Source organism: Cuculus canorus, chromosome 1, assembly GCF_017976375.1.
Source record: "Cuculus canorus isolate bCucCan1 chromosome 1, bCucCan1.pri, whole genome shotgun sequence".
NCBI classification, from domain to species: domain Eukaryota; kingdom Metazoa; phylum Chordata; class Aves; order Cuculiformes; family Cuculidae; genus Cuculus; species Cuculus canorus.
In genome coordinates, this window is record NC_071401.1 from 130,118,201 (window position 1) to 130,141,561 (window position 23,361).

The 23,361-nt window shown below is 37.9% G+C and overlaps 1 protein-coding gene across 5 annotated transcripts in view; it reads left to right on the forward strand.

Annotated features, from left to right (window-relative positions):
• CCDC91 (coiled-coil domain containing 91) overlaps nucleotides 1-19,550 on the forward strand; it is a 144,130-nt gene extending 124,580 nt beyond the window's left edge. For 3 of the 5 annotated variants that reach the window (XM_054076364.1, XM_054076376.1, XM_054076384.1), the window contains one exon: nucleotides 5,823-12,823. In XM_054076364.1, the coding sequence (XP_053932339.1) occupies nucleotides 5,823-5,895 (73 nt within the window). In that variant the 3' untranslated portion in view covers nucleotides 5,896-12,823. The other 2 variants (XM_054076394.1, XM_054076404.1) reach the window with 2 other exon arrangements.
• The last annotated feature ends 3,811 nt before the right edge of the window (nucleotides 19,551-23,361 follow it).

Sequence of the window (23,361 nt, forward strand, 5' to 3'; positions counted from 1 at the left end):
TGTTACAACAAAATTCCGGTTGCTTTTACCTGGAATGTTTAAATGTCACCTTTCTACTGAACGTTACTTAGAAAGGGGACAGGAAATTTGTAGGATTGCTAATATTAATAGTCCTCTGAAAAAAAAAGTAATTATGCTATGATGGATATGTATAAATAATTATTTGTTGATAATCAATGTTCAACTTCAAAAAACTAGGTTGGCAATTAGTCCTATTCAGCAGCTAACAAGCAGCTACTTATAAATACACTGAAAATGCATATGAATGAATACAATGAAAAGCCTTTATAGCAGCCTCAGTAACCTAGACTTGCCAAACTCAATCTTCAGAACACATTCTCTTATACATCAATCTTTATGTTTTCAATTTCTCAAAACATTCATTTTGCTTTTGAAACTTCTTGTCTTTGCATGAACATGATTTTCTGTGAGTGACAAGGATACTTTTCAGGATTTGTAGTCTTCCTCCCCTTTATGGATTAATATAAGCATATATATATATCACTGTGCTAGAATGTTTTCTTGATGCGCTATTTAACCTGAGTTTCATAAGAAATCAGCCAGACTTGAAAGCTGATTTCTGATGTTACGGTCTTTTAGGGAAACTGCTCAGCTTCATTAAATTATAATGGCATGATTTTTTTTTTAATTATTTTACAGTGTATTTGTGTGTAACCAACTATGAAAAATACTACTGATATAAGTAATATTAAAAACTTCTTACTCAACATCTTTGATCTTTTTTAATCTTGTTCATTGTATTTGTTGCATCTCATGGTAAAGAGAAGATTGCAGCTTTTACTCATGTTAGCATTAGAGAGCCAAAATACTGGGATGAACTGCATTTGAGTACATTAATCATCAGACTAGCCTTTGAAGTACAGTAAAATTGCTCAAGATACATTTATATAAATGTAACTACAAATATTTTTGATATTGGAAAACAGTATTGTCTGAGAAATAATTTTGAAAAATACATTTTTAAACATATTAATGTTTATACCAAAAGAAAATTGAAGAGCCATATGTAACGTTAATTTTGCTTTCTTCGGTTTTCTGAGTGAACTTCAGGCTACAGTGAGGTTAGTAATGAAACATTACTTTTACTGAGATCATAATTTCATCCTTAAATCTTATATGCTAAACCTAAAATTATATTTTCCGTAAGATATTTTATTAGTTACTAGTAATGGATAATATAATTCTGGCATATAGTAGTTAGTTATAGAGTTCTGACTGGGTTTCTTTTCTAGCAAGTATGAAATGTTTAATGGGTTGGAGAATATTCAGTAGAGGAAGCTAAGCACATGCCATCAAATTATACCTGTTTGTGGTTAGATAATGGAAGGGGAAAATATGAAGGATGTGCATGCTCAGTTATTTGTCTGAGAAACTGTTTTTTACTGTAGTCATTGGCTATATAGACTTTCATTCCATTTTATAGAAAATTTGAGCTTTGTGATAAAAGCTAAGAGAATGTAGAGCTAAGAGATTATTAACTTTAGTTTGAGCTATGTATTTATGAAATTATAATAGGGAAGATGGACTGACTAAAGCAAAATAGAGCAGTCTGAGGTGAAAGCAGTCACCTGATGGCAGTATTCAGCACGGTTATGTGTGAGCCTTTCTTTTTATTTTCCAAGTCAAATTCTTGCATCCAAAGATAGGAGTTCTGCTGAGGCCTATGCCTCCCTTCAGGGCATGCATTGTGTGGCTCAAAGGCAATTCATTCTGGGTGGTCTGAGGATGCGACTGAGGTGGGACCCCACAGAGAGTCTCATCCAGACATCTTTGGCTAGAAGGATGGTGGAATCACACTTATACCTCAAAAGTGGACTGAAGGTTTAAGCAGAAGGGAAAAAAACCAGCAGTGAATGTGTTAGAACGTCCTGCAAGAATCAGTTCATTTTTGGAAAATTAATGTGCCTCAATGACTGTGGGATTTCAGGAGTGGTATAGACCCTATGTAGTTCAGGAACTGTTTTTCCAAGTCTTGCATAGCCAGTTCTTCCATAGGTTCCATACGAGTACCTAAAGACGCAATCTCTGGTTATTTAAAAAAATATATCTGTACAGAGTTAAAGAGATACTGTTAAGTAACTTTAATGAATTTCAGGAACATAAAAATTTTGAGCTAATAAAAGCTGTGCCATTAGAACATAGTGTACAGAATTGTGAACTATGAGCTGGATAAGTTTCACATGGTGGCAGAGAGCATTGATTAGTAATAACTACAGCTGTGGTGTGATGTACAAAATTGTCTTCTTATGTGGTAGAACTGGACCAACATGGTGCATTTTTCAGTATCTATAGAACAGTTGAGTTGGTTTGGTTGTGCAAATGCTCCATCCCTAATACGTTATTCATACTTACTCCATTTGCATATGAGTCATATTCACTCTGAATTTGCCAGATGTCCGTTTGTGTTTGTTTAAATAGTGAGATCATTCCATGAAGTGAACAGGACCTAAAAATATAGAGGGAAGACTGTTTAGCAAAACAAGATTTAAAATGCCTTACTTACATATTTTCATATCTCATGGTTTATTATGCAAGAAGAACAACAGTGTTGAGGCACTGTTAAAAAAAATGTGTCCATTGCTAACATTTCATTAAATGATGCATTATATAACAAAGCTTTATTGGATTTGGGTTTATTTCCCAATCACTTTCTTCATTAATGGGAATGTTCTCCTTCTGAACACATTCAAACGTACCATTTTCAAAGCCAGCCTCATTTTGCCGCTTCCCGTTTTGTGTTATGCGAAGATTCCAAGTCTTTTCACAGTGTTCTGTCATTTACTGCAGCTTGGAAGACTTCTAAAATGTACTGCTCAAGGCAAAGCTTATACAGAAACTGAGCAGACAAGGGGTGACTGAATTCTGAACTTTTATGTTATTGAATTTACATAAACTTTTAACAAGCAATAAACTTTTCTTACGTACAGGGGGAGACTAACAACTAACCACTTGAGTTCAACAAAGACTCCTAAAGTGTGTGCTTAATTCATTTGAGACTTTTAAAATCTTTCTCAAGCCTGAAGAAATTCTCGTTTGTTCATATTGCAGCCAATCACTACACACATTAAATAGTTATATTAGTACTTGATGAAATAAATTTAACTGTATACAGTTTGAGATTGCTGTCTTAGTAAAGAAACTTCACAAAAGTTTATCAGAACACACATCTGGCCAGCTACTTTGGTCTCTTTAAAGCAGACAATACAAGGAAAGGCTGCTATAGAAAAGGAAGAGTTTATCCAAAGCTCTTGGTCAAAGCTCAATAAAGATCTGTCTAGGAGTACAGATGATATACTATGCAATAAAAGGAAATCATTTAAAATCAGTTTCTTGTTAAGCTCCTCTGACTGATATATCTACCAGAAGCAACAGAACTTGATGATATAATAGGTTTAGAGAAAGAGGTTTCTCATGTTCTTTCTTAAGACATAACGGATGATTTTATGTGCATTGCACTATATCTGCCCATTCCTCAGAGAAATATGGTTCACAAGCACAAAAACACCTGCAAGCTTCTTCGTGTGATATGTTTGTTACATATTGGACCAGAGGAGAGGAAGGTGGCAAGATTTCTTTCAGAAGAAATGCACCATCACAACAATGGATTTGAGTTGCTCATTTGTTGCAACTGTCTTTTCTAAACACAGCTTCTTTAGAGCTTAGTTTGCTGTTTTGAAGTCTTACATTTTCTTGTCAGTAGCAGCTGTTACTTAGATATATCAAGAGCAGGCTTTTCTGAAATTTATTTGATCTAGATTTGCTTTAAAATCTGTTGTAAATCAGTGGGCTAGGTTCACATCAGGGTATATATGGAGCACTAATGTCTGCTTTTGTTATGAGATACAAAAATTTGCACAACACCTGGAAATCAGAGAATCATAGAATAGTTTGGGTTGGAAGGGAAATTAAAGAGCTTCTGTTTCCAAACACCCCTGCCATGGACAGGGACATTTCTCACTAGATCAGGCTGCCCAAGGCCACATGCAGCCTGGCCTTGAGCACTCCAGGAATGGAGCATCCACAACTTCCCTGGGCAACCTGTGCCAGTGCCTCACTACTCTCATCATGAAGAAATTCCTCCTTATGTCTAATCTAAATCTGCCTCTCTCCCATTTATAGCTATTCCCCCTAGTCCTCACTACAAGCCTTTGTAAACAGTCCCTCCACAGCTTTCTTACCCCTTCAGGTACTGGAAGGTCCATATAGGGTCACCACTTCAGTCTGAACAACCCCAACTCTCTCAGCCTGTCCTCATATGTGAGGTGCTCCAGTGGAGAAGTGCAAGCAGGAATATTACTAAAGGAGAGTCTTATGATTGCGTGGCTTCTAGAAAATATGTGTGTATTCTGCTTGTGACTAGATTTGACATATTCATCATCTCTGTTGAAACAAAATGCCAAAAGATTCAAACTACCAGAGCCTGGTTTTGCATTTTAGTGGAACTTAAAGAGCAGCAAAGCACAGAGTCATAAAAATGTTTCCCTTTGTGTATTCAATCACAGAACTGCATCTATACTATGATTTAATTTTCACGGTGAAGTCGGATGGTATAACTAACTTCGCCTTGCATTCTGTATTAATATATTTTTAGAGTATATCTGTTAAAAACCAAAATGTCCATTCAAGTGATTGTTAGAGCAGCTAACTGGACTGCTGAACGATGAGCATATATGTGCAGAGAAATACCACAGAATCAGAGTTTTTCTTGAAAGCTATAATTAAAGCTGTGAGTGCTAGATATGTGAAGCATGATATATTTAAAAAACAAATACAGCTGTTTTCAGGTGGTTGCTAGCAGTCTGCTAGGCTAGTTGCTATGGTCTCCTAGGCTGCATGGTCTTGCATTAGCATTTTGCTGGTGTGACAGAGTTCGAGACATTGCCTGTGCACAACAGACAGAAATGCAGAGCTGGATTTCTTTCAAATTCCATTACTCCCTTTGTCTTCAGTGACATAGCTTTTATGTCTTACTAGCCTTGTACCTCTACCTTTCAGTCTCACTGTGTGTCATTGTTATATATGCATTTAGTTGAATTTGTGGCTGATTGAAGTATAGTCAAATTGAAAACATCTCTCCATTGTGATATTATTTGTTTGACATTGGAACTTTAAAATTCAAACAAAAGGAATTCTCCAGTGCATTTTATTCATTAATGTTATGATACTAAGAAAATTCATTTTCGTGAACTGTATTTTTACACCTCTTATATGATATAACCTACCAAATCTTGTTACTGTGTTCCTACCTTTTTTTTGATGAGGAAGAAAGGGCCATTGTCTTTACTGCAACTAAGTACAAAATTCACATTATTTGACAGTAGGGGACTCCCATAAAATGTTGGAATAAACAAAGCAGCCAGAAAATATTACCACATTTCCTCTGGGAACTATTTAAACATACTTGCATCTAAGTTAACAGTAGACTTTGAATTTTTGAATGTGCAGGTGTATGCAGTATTCATTTTAAAGCAGAGGCAGTATGCAACAGCTGCAATTTTAAGAGATGCTGTGGGGATTTATCTAGTGTGGCAACTAGACTGTTAAGCATTTTCCAGTTTCTTGTGTAGAATTTGACAGCTGATGGTTAGTTAATTTTAGCCTTATGTACATTTTATTTTGAAGAAACTCAAATACTTCATTAAAAGGTTGCTACTAAATTACACACATTTACTTAAGTTCTTTGTCGTTGTTACATTTTTGCTGCTGAATAGGGTTGAATTTTTGCTGGCAACCCTAGCATTTATTTCCATGTTCTCTTAAAGCTGATCTTTTGGTTGTTTTTTTTTTTTTTATTTCAACAGCTTGATCAAGTTGTCCGTCAGAGAAGTCTGTGTAGTTTGGAACTTTTCCTGTCATGTGCACAGAAACAGTTAAGCGTTTTATTGAAAGAAGAGTCAACCACTACGGAGGAAAACACAGAGACTGACATTTTCAGTACCACTGATACAGTATGATTTGTGGAGCTGCAAAGCTCAATCCAGCAAATGACAAAAATATTTCAATCATTTGGGATTGTATCATTGATTCAAGATTGATCTGAAACTATGCTTGATAGAAGTAATTGTGGATTATGTTCATTTATTTATTTACTTAGTTTACTGCTATTATCAGGTTACAAATTTGGGAGGGGAAGAGATTCCCTGAGAAAAATTATTTTGACTTATGATTTTTATTTCCTTCTAATTTCTAATAGCCAATGATTGAAATTCTAGACAACTGCAGCAATGATGAAACATTTCCATGTTGTGTCTATTTTAAATATGGCATCATGTATTCATCTAATTTATGAATATTTTTGGTATTTTAAAAAATGGAGAAACTATTTAATTCAGTATAGATTCAATATAGATTTTGTTTCTAAACTATGTGTCTAAGTGCATTGCCTCAGGTGCGCCTGAGGAGCTTATTATTTCTTACTAATTTTCATGTATAACAGAAGAGTCAGTACTGAAACATGAGGGTGTTGACAGGCATTTCTTTAGTTATTTATAAACAACTCTAGCTCAACGAATGGAAAAAAATTAAAAACTAAATGGTGCGTCTTTTTAGAGTGCAAAACTTTGCCACAACCAATGTATAGTATGTATTTCATTTCTGTTTTATAAAGCTAGAAAGGCATTTTCTCATGAAAGTACAATTAATGTGACTGACCTCAGTTTCAGGAAGAAGATGTATGTAATTATGTGGAGAATGATACTACACTGCCTCAGTGGAATTTCTGACAGAATAAGGAGTGCAGCTTGCTGACCTCAGATGCCCTTTCTAAGCGCATTAAAGGAAGTAGAAAAACTCCCCACTGACGTTATTGGACTTTGGATTAAGTTGTAGATCTTTCTAGTCTTCTTTACAGCAGCATGGAAGGCAGTTTCTGTGCCTACACTCTATTGATTGTAGATTTGGGGCCTTAGTTGTAAAAAAGTTCTGACTCAAATACAGGAAAATAAATGTTCGTGCTTAGGAATGTAAATAAACTGAGAATGATATCTCTTATGATGAGCTTGTGATTCAATGGGGGACTTGTGGATATTTTTTAGTGTCGTTCTTCCTATTTAGTGGTGGGGTTGGGATTTTCTGAGCTGTTTTTTTGCATCAGCAATCACTTTTCATCAATTCCTTTTTTTATGGCAATAAGGGAACACCAAATGGTTACATATGTATTTGGCATTATAAGATATGTGTTGCAGACAGTATAGGTTTTTACTTAAATATTTTTCTGTGCTTCATTTTTGTAATCAAAAGCAAAGATTTTGTCTTCTATATGGAAAGGTTCACTGAAGAAGTAAATAATGCTGCGTTAAATAGATTATGATCTCACAAATGGATGAACATCTAGGCTTCGTTTTGATATTTATTGATTGACTGATCAGTTTCCATTTCTTCTTGCAGACAAAAAAAATAGTATCAATGAGTCTCCTACTTATTTATCATTCCTAAGTCGGTGGAATTCTTGTATTTCTTAACTGCACTGAAGATGACACAGATGTCCACATAGGATTTTGTGGAAAGTAGAGACAGTGTAAAACGAAACTGATTATCTCACAATCTTTATTAAATTATGGAAATGTGGTATGAGCAGATTCCTAGGTGAACATTCTTCTTTTTACTTCTAGGCTCGTACATTGAATAATATTCCTTTTTACTAAAGACTTCAAAGTGTTTCCCATTAAAGCCAGAGCCTTAGTGGTATATCAGCATTCTCCTACTAAAGAGGTTTGTATTCTGGCTTGCAACAATATGTAAAAGCACTTGTTGGAGAAGTGATTTGAGTCAGTAAGATTTCACTGGCAGCTGTGGTGTATCTTTCCCATTAGAACATCATGTGTTGTTTAATCTCAGCTCTTGAATATTGTGGTTGGCAAAGAGAACTGTAGGTACTTTTTCTTACCTTCGACAGTTTTACTCCTTTAATCTTGCTCTCTACCCTTCAAGCAAAACTGCAGAATTAGACCACAGACATACAAGACCAGTTGGATTACATTCAAAACTCCCAAGTTTCAGAGAAGAAATTTAGTTATCCAGCAGAAAAAGACATATCCAGTATGCAAGCTTTGGAGTATGTGATAACCTCCATCACATCCAAAGTTTTAAAGCTAAATTTTATTTTTCATTATTTCTGCCTAACTATAAGAGAACACAGTTTGTGCAAGTGTGGGAAGAGAGAAGTCAGGGAGAAGTTTACAAAACCCAGACTTCATCATTATTATTTTGTTATTCCTGCATACAAATTCAAGAATGACATATAAGAGAAAACCCTATAGGGTAGAACTTTTTCTGCCTCTGAAGCATAGCAAGACTGATATGTAATGGGAGGAAAAAGAAGCCCTAGAACTAATCATTATAATCAAAATGCAAGAACTAAAATGTTTAAGCTAGTGATTTTGCAGTCTAGAACATCGCTAAAGCTCATATAATAGACGTGTTGTGTATGTATATGATTGTATGCTTTATGTTAATATAAACCTTAAGTCTTCTTATGTAAAGATGCATTTAAAACAATCAAATGTGTGTATTAAATGTTACCTAAAAGACAAGGTAACAGTAGAGCCAGTGTCTTTTGTTGCTGTCAGGCGCATTCTATTTTAACACTTCTACTTGATGGTCTATAACAAAGATCAGCACAATCGGATTTGTAACCAATAGTTTACTGAGTTAATACTGAATATTCTGATACACTTGTGTTATACTTCCATACGTTTCTATTTGCTCCCTCTCTGCTTCCATGACAGAATTCTAGATTAGCTCTGAGACTATGTGTGTATAAGTTATTAACAAAGAAGAAATCATTTGCCACACTTTTTTATGCTGTCCATAGTTAAGGTATGGGGAATATTTGAGTTTTTCCCTTGCTCTAAGAATCTCATCAACAAATGACACTTGAATTCCTTGAAGCATTGAATTCTTTCACTCCATCGTAAGAAGGCAGAACAAAGAAAAAGCAGTAGTCATTCCAGGGTCTGAGATCACATTAGTGTTTTGAGATTTTTGTACATCTTTACATTGGCATGTGATCAAAAGACACTTCATGTCTTGCCAGCTCAGTAAATGGCAATTTTAATTCCTGACTGTCTGAAATTATCCATGTAGACATGACCTTAAAGGGCCTAATTCCTCTCCACACTGAAACTCCCTTACAGGACTCTACACCCTCCTTTTCCACTGTGTATTTTTTATATCCACATATTTGAGCTTACAGATTTTTTTCCCCCACTCCTTGGATGGAGGGAATATGTGATAAAAGTTCATTTTGTTTCCTGGCAGGAAATGGCAACTGATAAAAGTTATTCATCATAGGGGGCAGATATAATCTATACTCGCTTTCAGATCATGTATAGTGTCAGTGCATTTATCAAATGGAATTGGCACAGGGCACAGCATGGTCTCACTAGGTATGTACATCTTCCTTCTTCCCCAGCTGTGTTGCAGCCTACACTGAGCTACCTGAAATACATAGTTTGCTTCAGCTGGTTTAGGTGTTGTAAGCTGTTGCAGGAGTTACTAACGTGTGGATGAGATTGTTTGAAAAGATTTTACAGGGCAATTCTGAATACTGTCGAGAAATATTTTATAAAATATGTGACATTCATTTTTCAGCAATTGATTATAAATGTACCAAAGAAAGATTAGTCTGGAAAACATTTTCAAATGGGTATAATTTGGGCCTTCAATTCAATTCAATTCAATCTACTTGCAGGAACTGGTAGGAAAAAAAGTTTTCCATGATCTGTCCAAGAATACTGTTCCTCTAAGGCTTCAGGAATCAATGGCTTTACTAATTTTTACGCCCGCGTTAAACTGTTAATACTGCTGCTGAATTTGGGTCACATTTGAACAGGTGAATATCATGGGGAAGCCAGCTGAGTTGCACTCTTTTTGGCTCAAGTTTTGTATTTGCCTTTGAAAGCGTATGCTTCATTAGCTAAAGGAAAGCGCTGAGGTGTGTAGACCTCTCATTGTAGACATTACCTAACCAGTTCACTTGCCACAGTGATGTAGTAGCTAAAAATGCCCTCATCGAACTAACTTATATGTGGAGCAAAAGGTCAGTCTTGCTTTATGCCTTTCGCCATGTGGTAGGTTATGGTGTTTATATTTCTGCGGGAAGCATTGCTAGCATTACGTTATAAAGACCTACAGTAATGACCCAGAAGTGGTGAGACCCAACTGTAGACGTTGGTGACAGCACAGTATTTAGCAACACAAAGATGATTGATATTTTTTGGTTGATCTTGTTTATTATATAGTGTGTATTTTAAACTTGTATCACGTTTCAGTGGTACAGCATGCCTGTTATGATAGTAATTATTATCTTGTGCTAATAACAATAACTGTAATTTCCTGTGATAAATTTGGTATGAGTAATTCATCCACATCCTAAATGTTGTGTAATTACAACAATTTTAATATGCGTCAGAGATTCATATTTGTTTACATTGCCTGTAATTCTTCACACTTCAGACTTACAAAACTAGCATTTTTTAGATGCTTTCCATTGTCTGGCATGTATAATAAGATACACAGATGGTATGTTTAAACAGGTTGACAGTAAACGGTAGTAAAAAAAATGAAATGTTTTTTAATACACATACTCTAAATCAATTTTTAACAAAATGCTACAAATTTATCTCCTTTTTCTTTTTTTTCCCCCCAGCTTTGGTAACATATCTGTTCCAACAGGTATAGATCACTAATGACAAGTCATTAACATTCATTCTCTTTCTTCAAGTTAAAATATTTTGTCTTCTCACAAATGCCGAAGGGATTTGCACTTCTCTGAGTTTAAGATGAAGCTTGTCCTAACTGGTCCACTCTTCAATGTAATGGTGGGAGGCCCTTCAGCCAAGAGATCAAAAGAATAGTTTTTGCTGAGTGAACTTTGAAGGATGTTTCAGTTCTTATACTACTACCAAATTAGGGAATCGGTTAAGACTTCATATTGATTTTGCTACATAAATTTTCTGATAGATAGCTGGTTGTGATGATATGTGGTCAATCTCTGTTTTCATGGCAATAATTTTAAGAATTCCATTACTTAAACATCCCACTCTTTTATTGTGACCATAGATTACATATTTAGAAAGCGTGTGTGAAGTTCTTGCTTCCAGGAGGTCAGCAGGATTTCTGCTGTTATTTGTTTCCAGCTCAAAATTTCATGCTTCCTCACATTTTTTGCAATTGCTGCTACAAAGAATATAACATACAGAGCTTTGTCTTTGTAGAGTTCTGGAAATGTACTGAGAACTTATTTCAAGATCCGTTTTCATGATCAATTCTATGAAGAAAATGTCGTCATTTGTTCTGTTCACAGTATAGTGGAGAACAGGGATAACCTATTGGCTGAGATGCTCGTGAGGGGATATGTGTGTCTCGTTATTACTATATCACTGCTAAGTAGAATGTATTTCATATTCTTGATGCGATAAGTTATTTCTCCCTTGGTAGATTGGAGCTAATAGCGAATCCATAATATTCCCTGCTGAATTGCCTATTAGAAACAAAATCAACACAATCACTATCACAAAGATATAAATCAGTCCATTTTAGTATCAAGCTTGACAGTAGTGGAAACATGAAGGTAAATGTATGGTGCTACTATTTGTTTTATATCCCTTTGACTGCTAGCTTTAATTGACAAAGAAAATGAGGTCACTATGAAATGGTCCATCTTCTGCAAATTCAACTGGCTGATGTAGTTCACAGCTGGATAGTAGTTTGATGAAATAGCTGGGTGAATCTTATTGAGTTTGTTAGGGTTAAAGAGTCATACAGATGAGAGCATGTTGCTTTTGTTCTGGATTATTGTTAGAATGAGTCAAAAACTGTCCTGGTGTGTCAGCAGCCAAGGATTTCAGCAGTTGCCTGAATACATAAGACCTGCATTTAATCTGTTTGAATCAATAACATTGACATTGGAAAGCATGATTATTTCAGAAAACTGTCTATGTAGAATTTTGCAACTCTTGTGTCTTTAAGCATCTTTTGCATGTTTTTCATGTTTTTTAATCTAGGGCAAAAGGAACAATGTTTTCATAACTTTTTATTAGCATGATGGTGAAACAAAAGGAGGAGTTCTAAGCTCCTAAGGACCTCTGTAACCAGTTGTGGGAGAAAAAATGTGATTTCAGAGAATAGAGAGGGATGACAGATTCAAATGAGAAGTGCAGACTGGGGGTTCTGAATCCTTTAGAGAATACTCATCTGAACGTACAGACTTTTCAGATGTAAACAGCAAAATGAGTCAAGAAAAAAAGAAAGGTGAAGATTCACATATCTGCTGTGCAGTTTAAAGAGTAATTGGTTTCAGAATTCAGAGCTTCTCAAGCTTAACAGTGCTTTCTGTCAGGACGTTGACAATTTAACAGGAGGGTCTTGTCACTTAGAAAATAATACTGCATGAGAATCAGTTCAAAATGAAGTCTAGAACCTCAAAATAAAAGTTTATGCTTTGTAAAGCTTAATAGCATTGCAAAGTTGACGTGTTGAGACCCAAATGCATTTGTATTGATATTAGTATAATATAAATGTCAATAGAGATTCCTGGACATCCTGGACATAATGTTTTGGGAACTTCTGTAGAGCAATGGTGCTCACTAGGGATAAAACTGTAGCACGATGGTGAACATATTCTTGCTTGATTGTTGACAAATATTAAAAACAAAGTTATATACACAGTGGAAAAGCCTTTAAATGTTTGCCAATTAAAATGGAAAGGAATCCAGATGTTATGTTCAAAGATAATGTATCATTTATTTATCTTCTTGGGAATAAGAAATGTGTTTAGGTCTCAGACAAAATAATTTTTCATTTGCAGAGACTGGAATAAAAATTCCTGTAAGCTCAAGACAGCAGTGGAGAAGATCTATGGAAGACTGATAGTTACAAATTTCATGAATGAAAAGACTACTCAAAAGAATGCAAATAACTGCAAGCAGGACCAGCACCAAAATGTATTCATTTTTATTGTATCAATATGTAATATAAATATCAGCCGTAATGTGTATGCGCAGTTTACAAGACAATTTTGCTTCAAAAAAATCTTCAGAGTGAGTTGAAGGAAGGGATATTGAGGTCATCCACCACTGCATTTAAGAAGGATCCAAATGGGTGCTTGATTCATTTCTTCTATGTTGGGGCCAAATGTTAGTACCTATCATAATGCATAAGCATCCAGAAATGCCTGCTGGTTTCAGAGAGCAATCATATAGCACAACTGTCTGTACCAAGGAGATGTTTTAATCATATTTTTCCTGTTGATTAAATTTCTATAGATCAAGTAAATGGATTAAAGTCTTTTATGTGCCTTGTACACTATTGGTGTCATGAATAATTTAATTACAGTTGCCCCCAGGACAAAGCTCAGAAATGTCAATCAAAACCTTTTTTTTTAAAAGTTTTCTGCATTATAGTCAGAATCAATTCATACTTTCTGTTCTTTCTATTCCTTGTGTTGCTGACCTCAGTGAAATGGATACTGTTTTCCTTTAAAGAAGACAAAACTGGGCTGCCAAATTTGTTTGGTTTTATTAAGAAAGCCTGTTGGTCAGTAATGTTTTTTGTAGTGCTCTGAAAAATACATATTATTACGAAAGAGTCAGAAATCAACTGGAACAGATGTGTTCTTGCTGACTTGCAAGTTGAAGTTTATTAGTGGAATTTACTCCTGCTGTTAATCAACATGGCTAGGATCTTGCCCATTGTTTCTAGCTAATGTTTTGCCTTCTTGACAATGGAGCTTTCAAAATCAGCTACGCCACCCTGAAAAAGGGCTCTCTGCAAGGAAAGAGCTTTCCATCCTGGTGCCCAGCTGGGAAGACAGTGCCTCCATCTCCAAAGATGTCATCTTGCCAGTTTCTCTCACCAAATCTATCAGCCTGCTCAGAATTTGCAGGGAGAACTCGCCCACATATATAAACTATAATGTGTTTTGAGTCTTGGAGGGAAATGTTTTATCACACTTACAGAATGACAATACATCTTCTACTCAGCAGTGATTCGTGACATGCTATGCTACTGCATTGACCTTTTAATGTTAAATTTTATGTAGCTGCCTGTTGTGCATTGCATTAAAGATACTTCAGATACTACACTGAAGGGAAACTGACTGTAGGAAAAGATCTTGAATCTTTTTTTCTGTTTCATTAGTGAAACTGCTGATATACATCTTTGCACAGTGGAGGAGACAGTACAGGAGGATTTTCAGCACTCTTTTAATAAAGGGTATTATATATCTTACTCTGCCTTCAAGCAAGAATCATAGAATCACTAGGCTGGAGAAGACCGCTTCAATCAGCGAGTCCAACCATTCCTATCTGCCATTAAACCGTGTTCTTGAGTACCTCATCTACCCATCTTTTAGATACCTCCAGAGATGGTGACTCAACCACCTCCCTGGACAGCCTCTGCCAGTGCCTAATGAATCCTTTCTGTGAAAATTTTGTTCCTGATGTCCAGACTGAACCTCCCCTGGCACACCTTGAGGCTGTTCCCCCTTATCACCTGTCAGTTGGGAGAAGAGACCAGCACCCACCTCTCTACAGCCTCCTTTCAGGTAGTTGTTGAGAGCAATAAGTCATGTGCAATAAGTCATTAGCATTTAAAATTGGCTGATGAGACAGAATTACTCAGAGGACTGGTTTTCATCTTTCTCCTCAGTTGAGGGATTTATTTCATTCCAAAGCTTGATTACCTCTAGAGCATGTGAAACACGTACTTGTTAAAGAGAACAAATAACATGACCACATGAACTGAATGTTCACATAGAGGAGATAGTGAGTCCTTTCTTTATGGAAGTCCTGAGGATCAGTTTTAGCCTGATCCATAAGAATAATCAAAACAATAGCCTTTGTTCACCTTTGCATGGGCAGATAAAATGCAATCCATGTATAACCCAGTTCCCCTGCCTTCATGCTTTCCCATGGCATATTTCCATGGCTCCTCCCAGAAACAAGGTACTCATTTGTACCTACAAATGAGCTAAATATTAACTGTTTTCATCACTATCTAGTGTTGATCACTTTTCTTCTAGCATATATATCAGCATATGTTGTAGAAATAATGTTACGTATCATTCAGCTTTAGGTTCTGTTTTGCTGGATGTATTGTATGTAGTTCTTTTAACATGTTTGAGAAATGGCCTACTTTCTACCCTTGTGTTTGCCTCTCATTAAATGGCCAGTAAACTACTGGCACAACATATAAGTGGCTGATAATACTATAAAATCCTAAATTGTCAAACATTATCATCAAATATTCCAAGATCTTCAGATATTTTTGAAAGTCATAGAGTGTTTTCAGTCATTTTAATAATAAATAATTAAGATTTTTTAGTGTGCCTTACAGTTTTGAACTCCTTACCATTCAAGCTTTCCCACAGAAATGCAAGTGATAGAAAGCCTTTTATCCCCTTTATAAGATCTAAGATTTACGGTGTCCCAGAAGGTAAGGTATTAAGGAGAACATTAAATATTGTAAATTTATGATAAAATCACCAGGTGAGAAGCCATGGCTGGGGTGGGTCAGTGGTGTCACACTTTTGCCCTGCTTCTCTTTTCCTGTGGTTAACCTCAGTGCCATGGTCATAATTTCACTTGCCCCCAGGGTGACGGTTTGGGGTTAGTTCTCAGGTTGGGTTTACACCAATGCTGTCTTTTTGTAATCTTACAGTCTTCTGTTTGTAATGAGAAAAGATAAGCACCACACCATTCTGTCACGTTGCCCTACATTTCTTAACCTCAAAACTCTTGACAAACATTTTTTATTTAGATTATTCAGGCAAATAGGGATTGCTCTGCTTTCTTACAAATGTCACCTCTGCAGAATACTAGTAGGAAACTAGAAGGGCCTAACTTCGTATAAAAATATCATGAATCCCAGTGCAATCTGAGTTGGTAGACTGCTTCTGCTGTGATCACTGGAGCAGTAGCCTCTATGTTTAGAGTGTGGAGTCTTCACTTGTGCTTGTTGACAGCCTGCGGCAAATACAAATGAAATCATTCAGACCCTGAGTTAATCGCTCCCACGTTATTTGGCTATTAATTATATACTAAACTGACAGGCTGCTAGGCAGCGTGGATACAGATAAGACAAAAATATGGAAAACTACAACTGCTCTGTGTGTCAAATATTCGTCAATGATCCTGTTTACAGGAAAGTTTCTTCACATTAGAAAGTCTCTTACCTCATTCTGATACTCAAGAAAACATGATAAAATGTGCAGAGCTGATACGAGAAATGGGGTCGCCAGCAGGTCCAGGGAGGTGATTCTCCCTCTGTACTCGGCACTGGTGAGACCGCACCTTGAATACTGTGTTCAGTTCTGGACCCCTCACCACAAGAAGGATGTTGAGACTCTGGAGCATGTCCAGAGAAGAGCAACAAAGCTGGTGAGGGGGCTGGAGAACAAGTCTTATGAGGACCAGCTGAGAGAGCTGGGGTTGTTTAGCCTGGAGAAGAGGAGGCTGAGGGGAGACCTTATTACTCTCTACAACTACCTGAAAGGAGGTTGTGGAGAGGAGCGAGCTGGCCTCTTCTCCCAAGTGACTGAGGACAGGACAAGAGGGAATGGCCTCAAGCTCCGTCAGGGGAGGTTCACGTTGGATATCAGAAAAAAATTCTTCACAGAAAGAGTCATTGGGCACTGGAACAGGCTGCCCAGGGAGGTGGTCGAGTTGCCTTCCCTGGAGGTGTTTAAGGAAAGGGTGGATGAAGTGCTTAGGGTTTAGGGAGTGTTAGGAATGGTTGGACTCAATGATCTAGTGGGTCCTTTCCAACCTGGTGATTCTGTGATTCTGTGACCAAAACATACATTTGCAGCAACTGTGACTTAGAAGTCAGCAATTGTAGTTTAAATGTAATTGCTAATGAGTACTGCTGAGGAAAGATAGTAATTCTTTTCCCTATTAATTACCCTGTGGGTCTATCTAAACTAAGGTTAAAAATAAAGAACATAAATGGAAGTGGTTAATCATAAGTCCTCAGCAGAGACTGAAATTTTCAAAGCATATTGGGTCCTCAGAGAAGTTCACTAAGGCAAAGACAATGCAATGGGCTTTGACTAATCAGAGTACATTGAATACAGTGTTTTTCTGTCAGTTGACTGGAAAACTAGTAGAAAAATGACTAGTTCTCATTGTATAAATCAAGACCAAAAGGCAGCTTGTGTCTGTGAATGGAAAAAGGGGAAAATCTATGGCAAAACGATGATCCATCAGCATTGTAGGAAGCTCTCATTTAGTACTTTAAATAAATAATTATTTGATACTGAAATAAGACAAAATTAATAATATTCAGTAGGAGACTCTTCTTTCCATTCCTATGATGTTTGACATGTAAGACATTGGAAATTGAGTAAATGGCCATAGTGGAAATTCTTCGTTTACTGCCAGGTCAAAAAGCCCTGCAGCTATGCATTTCTCAAAGACAGCAGTATTGCAGAAGAAAGGTGCCACAAATAGCCCATCATCATTAGCAATCTTACAGGGACATTAAAAATACTAGATATATTTGCTCAGAATAGTCAGGCTTTCAGTGTCCCTTGGGAAACTCCTGTTTACACCACTTCCAGATCAGAACATGGACCAGGGTGATAATTCTGCAAATGCTCCTTAATTCTGCAAATGCTCCTCCATTGACAACATGGCAACATGCAGAGAATCACGGAACCATCGAAACAGATCAGTGAATACACCTGCAGAAGACATTGCTAGTGATTTAGAAAACAGGATAGACTTGCTGATGCTGGAACTTAGAGCTTTGTAATAATAGAATAATAGTAAAAGGGTGTGGTACTGGGTATTGGTGTCAAGGTTTTGGTGAAAAGGGAGACTGCAGAGGTGGCTTCTGTGAGGAAGGGGCTATGCAGAGGCTGATTCAAGCTGATTCCAAGCAGCTCCATCAAACTTACCACAGGGTACAGCTCAGCCTCTCAGCCACGATGGCAAAACCTCAGGGAAAGCATTTAAGAAAGGCCAAAACACTGCATGGGCAGTGAGATGTGATGAAAAGAACAGTGAGAAACAGCTCTGTGGGCACCAAGATCAGATGAAAGAAAGGAAGGAGGAGCTCCAGGCATCAGAGCAGAAATTGCCCTGCATCCCACAGAGGACCACATGCTGGAGCAGATGGATACTGACTGAAGGAACTGAAGGCTGTGGATAGCCCACACTGGAGCAGGTTGCTCCTGAAGGACTGCAGCCTATGAAGAAGACCCACACTGGAGCAGGGGAGCAGTGTGAAGGGGAAGGAGCAACAGAGAGGAGCTGTTACAGACTGATGCCATAACCTGCTGTCCTCACTCTCCTGCACTGCTTGGTAGGAAAGGAGTAGAGGAGTTGGGAATGAGGGAGTGAAGTTGAGCCTGGGGAAGAAAATGAGAGAAGGAAGTGAGAGAGAAGAAGCTGATTAATTTTTGTCTTTGATTCTCACCATCAGTCTGGATTTTAATTGGCAATAAATTAAATTTACATTTCTAAGTCCAGTCTGTTTTGCCCGTTGATGGTAAGATGATCCTCTTGTATTTACCTTCACCTGTGAACCAAGGTCAACCCACCAGGCATGCACTGACATTGGGGCCTTAGTGACAGATTGGCTAAGTGAACACCCTGACTCCAGTCAGGGATGGAAAACCGGCTCTCAGGACAGAAGTCCTTCCTTCCTAAGCATGCATATTCTTATGAGAGACCCAGCAGTGTGAGAGAATGTCAAAGATAAAGTTGGGTGAACTCAGCTAGCATTGAGATACTCCATCCTGAATGTTAGAAGACTGGAAGAGAGAAGATAAAATAAGGGAAGGGCAAGGCAGATGATAAGAGAGGAATGAGTAGCATTGGAATCTGACACCAGAGAGGTCAGCGAAGTGGGGACTGAAATAAACACGAGAGTGCATTGGTGTGATAATAAAGACCACAAAAAAAGATATCAGTGACCAATGCTGAAAAGAATGAAAATGGTGGTTAGTGAGAGAAAGTCTTGACAAGACTAATAAGAAAAAAAAACCAGTGACCATTTAGATGTAGAGCTACGATTGGGGTGGGGGCAGGGAGGCAGGGGACCAGGAAGAGAGGATGAACTGCTGTGTAATATTTGCCTCCACACACGCACTATTAAAGTTGGAGAGTGGTGCTGAAAGAGATTTAAATAGAGTTGATTTCCTGAGCTTGTAATGAGTCCATGCACTTTGGGTTTGGCTGATCTTTTTTTCCATTTTTGTTTCTTTTTTTTTTTTCCACAGGAAGAAGAAATAACATTTTCAAACCAACTGTAGCTCTGGTCCAAATCAGTTTTAAGATTCTAGTTTGGGAATGACAGGATCAAATTCTCACAAGCCTTCTCAGGAGATTATGGCCCTGAAAAGATTAAGATATTTCTGCTGTCTTGATCTGGATCCAGAAATTCTTTCCACTTCTGAATCTGCTTTCCAGCCAGAGCTGCTAAGGTGTATTTGAACCAGAAGACTAGACTCCAAGCAGTTGTTTTTCTCTCTCCTTTGTCCTCTTCTTTCCTCCCATGTCCTAAACCCCACCACTTGCCAAAGCTTCACTCTCTCCTGTCTCTACCTTGCTGCCAAAATAAAGGAAAACAAAAACCTCACAGCTCACCCTCCTTTTTTAATAAGATCAGATTTTGAGGCTTTGGGTTTTGACTCATGTCTATATGAGGTAAAAACCACTCAGGGTTTTTTTTTCCCACTCTTAAAACCTGATGTTGCTTTGGGTTTGTGGTAAAAAACAGATTAATGTCCTCATGTATTCCTAATAACAAACACATTAATTTCTTTTTCTTTTGCATTCAGTTTTTGCATTGATTCTGCAGAATCACACAGCCTACTGGGTTAATTGAATAGCTGGTCTTAAACCAACAAGCTTTTTACTATGTTCTTAAGTGTTCCTGCTGACTTCTGTTTTCTGTTGTGTTTCTGGATTGCCATGGTATGATACTGTCAAACAGAAATATAATTGTCTGTCTGATTTTCTTTTCATCTGCTGTCAAAATACTTCACAAGGTGGCTCTCAGCTTTAAGGGCAGGAAGCACAAATATACATACACATGCAAAGATACACATTCATCCATCACAGATATTGTCACAATGAGCTAATCAAGCATTCCATTTAGGAAGCTGTAGTTGAAGGCAGAGGAGGAGTTTCACAAATCAAAACCTGACTGCAGATTTGCTTGAGCAGTGACTCACTTGAGTAGTTGTAGGCAATTGAATTTTGCCTCAGTTTACTGCAGTGTAAAGCTAAAGTGGCACTAAGGTGTTTACAAGTTGAAACACTATTCTGGGAACATACTGAAGTGTTTTCTGTTTCAGGCGACTGTTGATAACCATCATTTTGACTGCATCTTTCCAGAGAAATACACAAATTAGTATTCAGAAATCTGCCATTCCCAGCAGCCATGCACTCGGAGCTTTCCTCCTTCTTCATCATCTCAATTTGCTTGTATAGGACTTTTTGGTTGTTTTCTCCACACCGGGAAATCTGAAACACAAAAGAAGCATGGAGCAAAAAATTTTGCCAATAACTTCGAAAAAAGGCAGAACTCTCAGGATCTTTTTTATGAAACATTTTCTCCATCAGGAGATCTGTGCCTTCTATTTATAGGGGGGGTAGGTTGTATGGGGATGTAGTGATTAAATGTTAGCTTTGTGTCTTGTTTTTGGCCTGCTAGGAGCTATGTATCATGGTGATACATAAACAAGAAGTGACCAATTATTCATGTGAAAAGAGGTTTCATGAATCACAGGAAAACAGTAAATGATGTGGAAAAGCACATTTCACACTCTTTTCAGGATATAATTATGACAACTTGGAATCGCTGTAATAACTGTGCACAACATTTTTAATAAGATTTGGGGGTGGGTGGGAGAAGGGGTTCTGATAGTACTGGAGTGATTTACAACAAACCCTTTCTTCTGTTTCTTGAGGAGCAAAAAACCTTCTTTAACTGCCTGCTCTGGTATGGCTTATTGAAGTATGTGCCAAGTGTGTAAACGAAACCCTGGCAGAACTGGCAAGCCTGCAGAAGGTCAAGCCCTGAAGTGCATGTTGTTTGTTAGCAGAAGTTCTAGCAGAACACCAACGGAATGGTGGGTGCAGTGCCACCAGTTAGCTGAAGATGAAATAACTATTTAAGCAACACAGCATCTCTGTCCACGGGAGCACTTTTTCGCTTCTTTGGTGGTACATTGTAAGGGAGGAGATTTTCCAAGTACAGAGGAGGAATCTACTCCTAATAGGCAACTTGCATTGCATATGTTGTTTCTTTCTTGAGAGACTGAAGTTACAACCTCCTGCACTGAAAGTCCACTGGCATAGACACCGCACCACGCTTTTGGCCTGATCTTGCAATTGGCTCTGCCTACGGACAGAATTGTGCTGAAGTAGAGTCCTTTTGACCTCCCTCAGTCTCTAAGACAGCACGTGTACCCAGTAGACCCAGAGAAGACAGTAAGGCTAGGGAACTAATGCTGGCGAGTAACTTTTAGGTAGCAAGTGAGTGTTTTTCCTTTTGCTTTTAATGAAATCAAATCAGTCATAGTCCATACTAGCCTTCACTGCTCAGTGCTGCTTGGCTTCATGATCTGCTACAGAAACCTATCATCTATTTTGTCCCGTGTATTGTATATCTACCTAGTAATAACAGGTAGCCTCACCAAACTTGTGCAGCAGAAGGAAGAATGCAAAATCTCCAGCAGAGTCAGACCTATTTGGTTCTCATGCACTTTATTGGTTTAGTGTTGTGTTCACCACTAAGATTGCTGTGCCTGTCTGAAACCTTTTGTAACAGACTGCAATGTCTGAGGAACTTTATTTATCTGCCACCTGGAAAGCCAGGCAGCACATCCGACATAGCCAAGTTCATGGTTCTGAAAGTGTCACTCCACTGACTTGATGAGAAAAAACAGATATCCCAGAGTAAGAGCCTTAATAATACCTTTCAATTAGCACATAGAATCCACAAGATGAGGTCAGAATGGACAGGAACCTCATCACTTGACACAGAGTGGTAAAGAGAAAAGGAATTATTTTTAAGTCTTAAATCAGAATGTCACAAGTAAGTGATACACACTTTCTGGATCTGGGAGCCCTCACAGTGAAAAGTTCATGTGCAGAGATGAAGGTATAGAGAACTACATGTAGACAGGATAATCAGAAAGTAGCCAAAGTACAAGAGTCTTGCTTTCAGACTTCCTTCAGAGACCCCACTTGCTTGTTATTGCTTTGTGCATTGGATAGCTAGCCATGATTTTAAACAGCTGGGATAAACCTCCTCCTGTCAAAACAGATGAATTGAGAGTTCTTATTTTATAATGGCTTTGCCTGAGATTCAATGATTGTACGGGGTGCCAATGACTAGACTAGATCATCAGGCCTGTGATGTGGCTTCCTTTGAGGTGAGAGTGGATGTTGAGAAGGAGCAAGAGGATGGACTGACTTATGTTTGAGGGGAGGAGTCCTCCTGCTAAAAACACTCCTCTCATCAGTGGTGCTGGCCATTATATCATGTCTCAAGTAGGATGAAAAAGAGCCAAGATGCCCACCAGGCCCCACTTAACTTTTTGTTCTTATCACTATTCATCAGGTGCCATGTTGCATTTAATATTTTCCATCTGTTGTTGGCCAATATGGTCTGGTACTGCTTAACAGCAGAAACCTGTTGATTCTGGACTGCTAACTACTACTGGCTGGCACACCAAACCGTAGGGTGACTTAACTGTGGTGGAAGACAGACAGAATTGTTTCCAATGTACACCTAAGGAGGCCCTCAGTAAAGCAAACATTGATTTTGGAGAAGGGTTTTTTTATTTTTTTTACCTGTCTGCTGCCAGCAGGCTGTAAATAGGATCCCTATATTTTTCCCTGTTGATGCTAACCCACATTGGAGCTCATCAGCAGACTTTAAGCCAATAGAAGTTTCTGAGCATTGCTAGAAGCCACACACACCTCAGACCAGATGAGGTCCATACCAGTTGTCACAGACTGGTTACAAACAGCGAAGGTACTGCGGGCAACGCTGCAGCCCACGGGTGGCCTGTGACTGCTGGTTCACTGAGTTCATCTTGCCTTCATGGACTAACTCCCTGTGTTATAAATCATATAGGTATGAGTTGCTTCCTGGAGCAACTTGTTTGCTTTATTTATTTGGAAAATCTCAGTAACTGCACTCACCACAGCTTCTTTTTCTGCTGCTGAACTTGCCATAACTGAGGCTCGCTCAAGAATGTTTAGTCTTAACAGTGTGTGATTTCCCCTCATGATTTCTGAACCACATACTGAATAGATGTACTGGTTAAGTGTGGTAAATACATTTCCAGATAAACTAATGGTATCTCAGAAACAATCT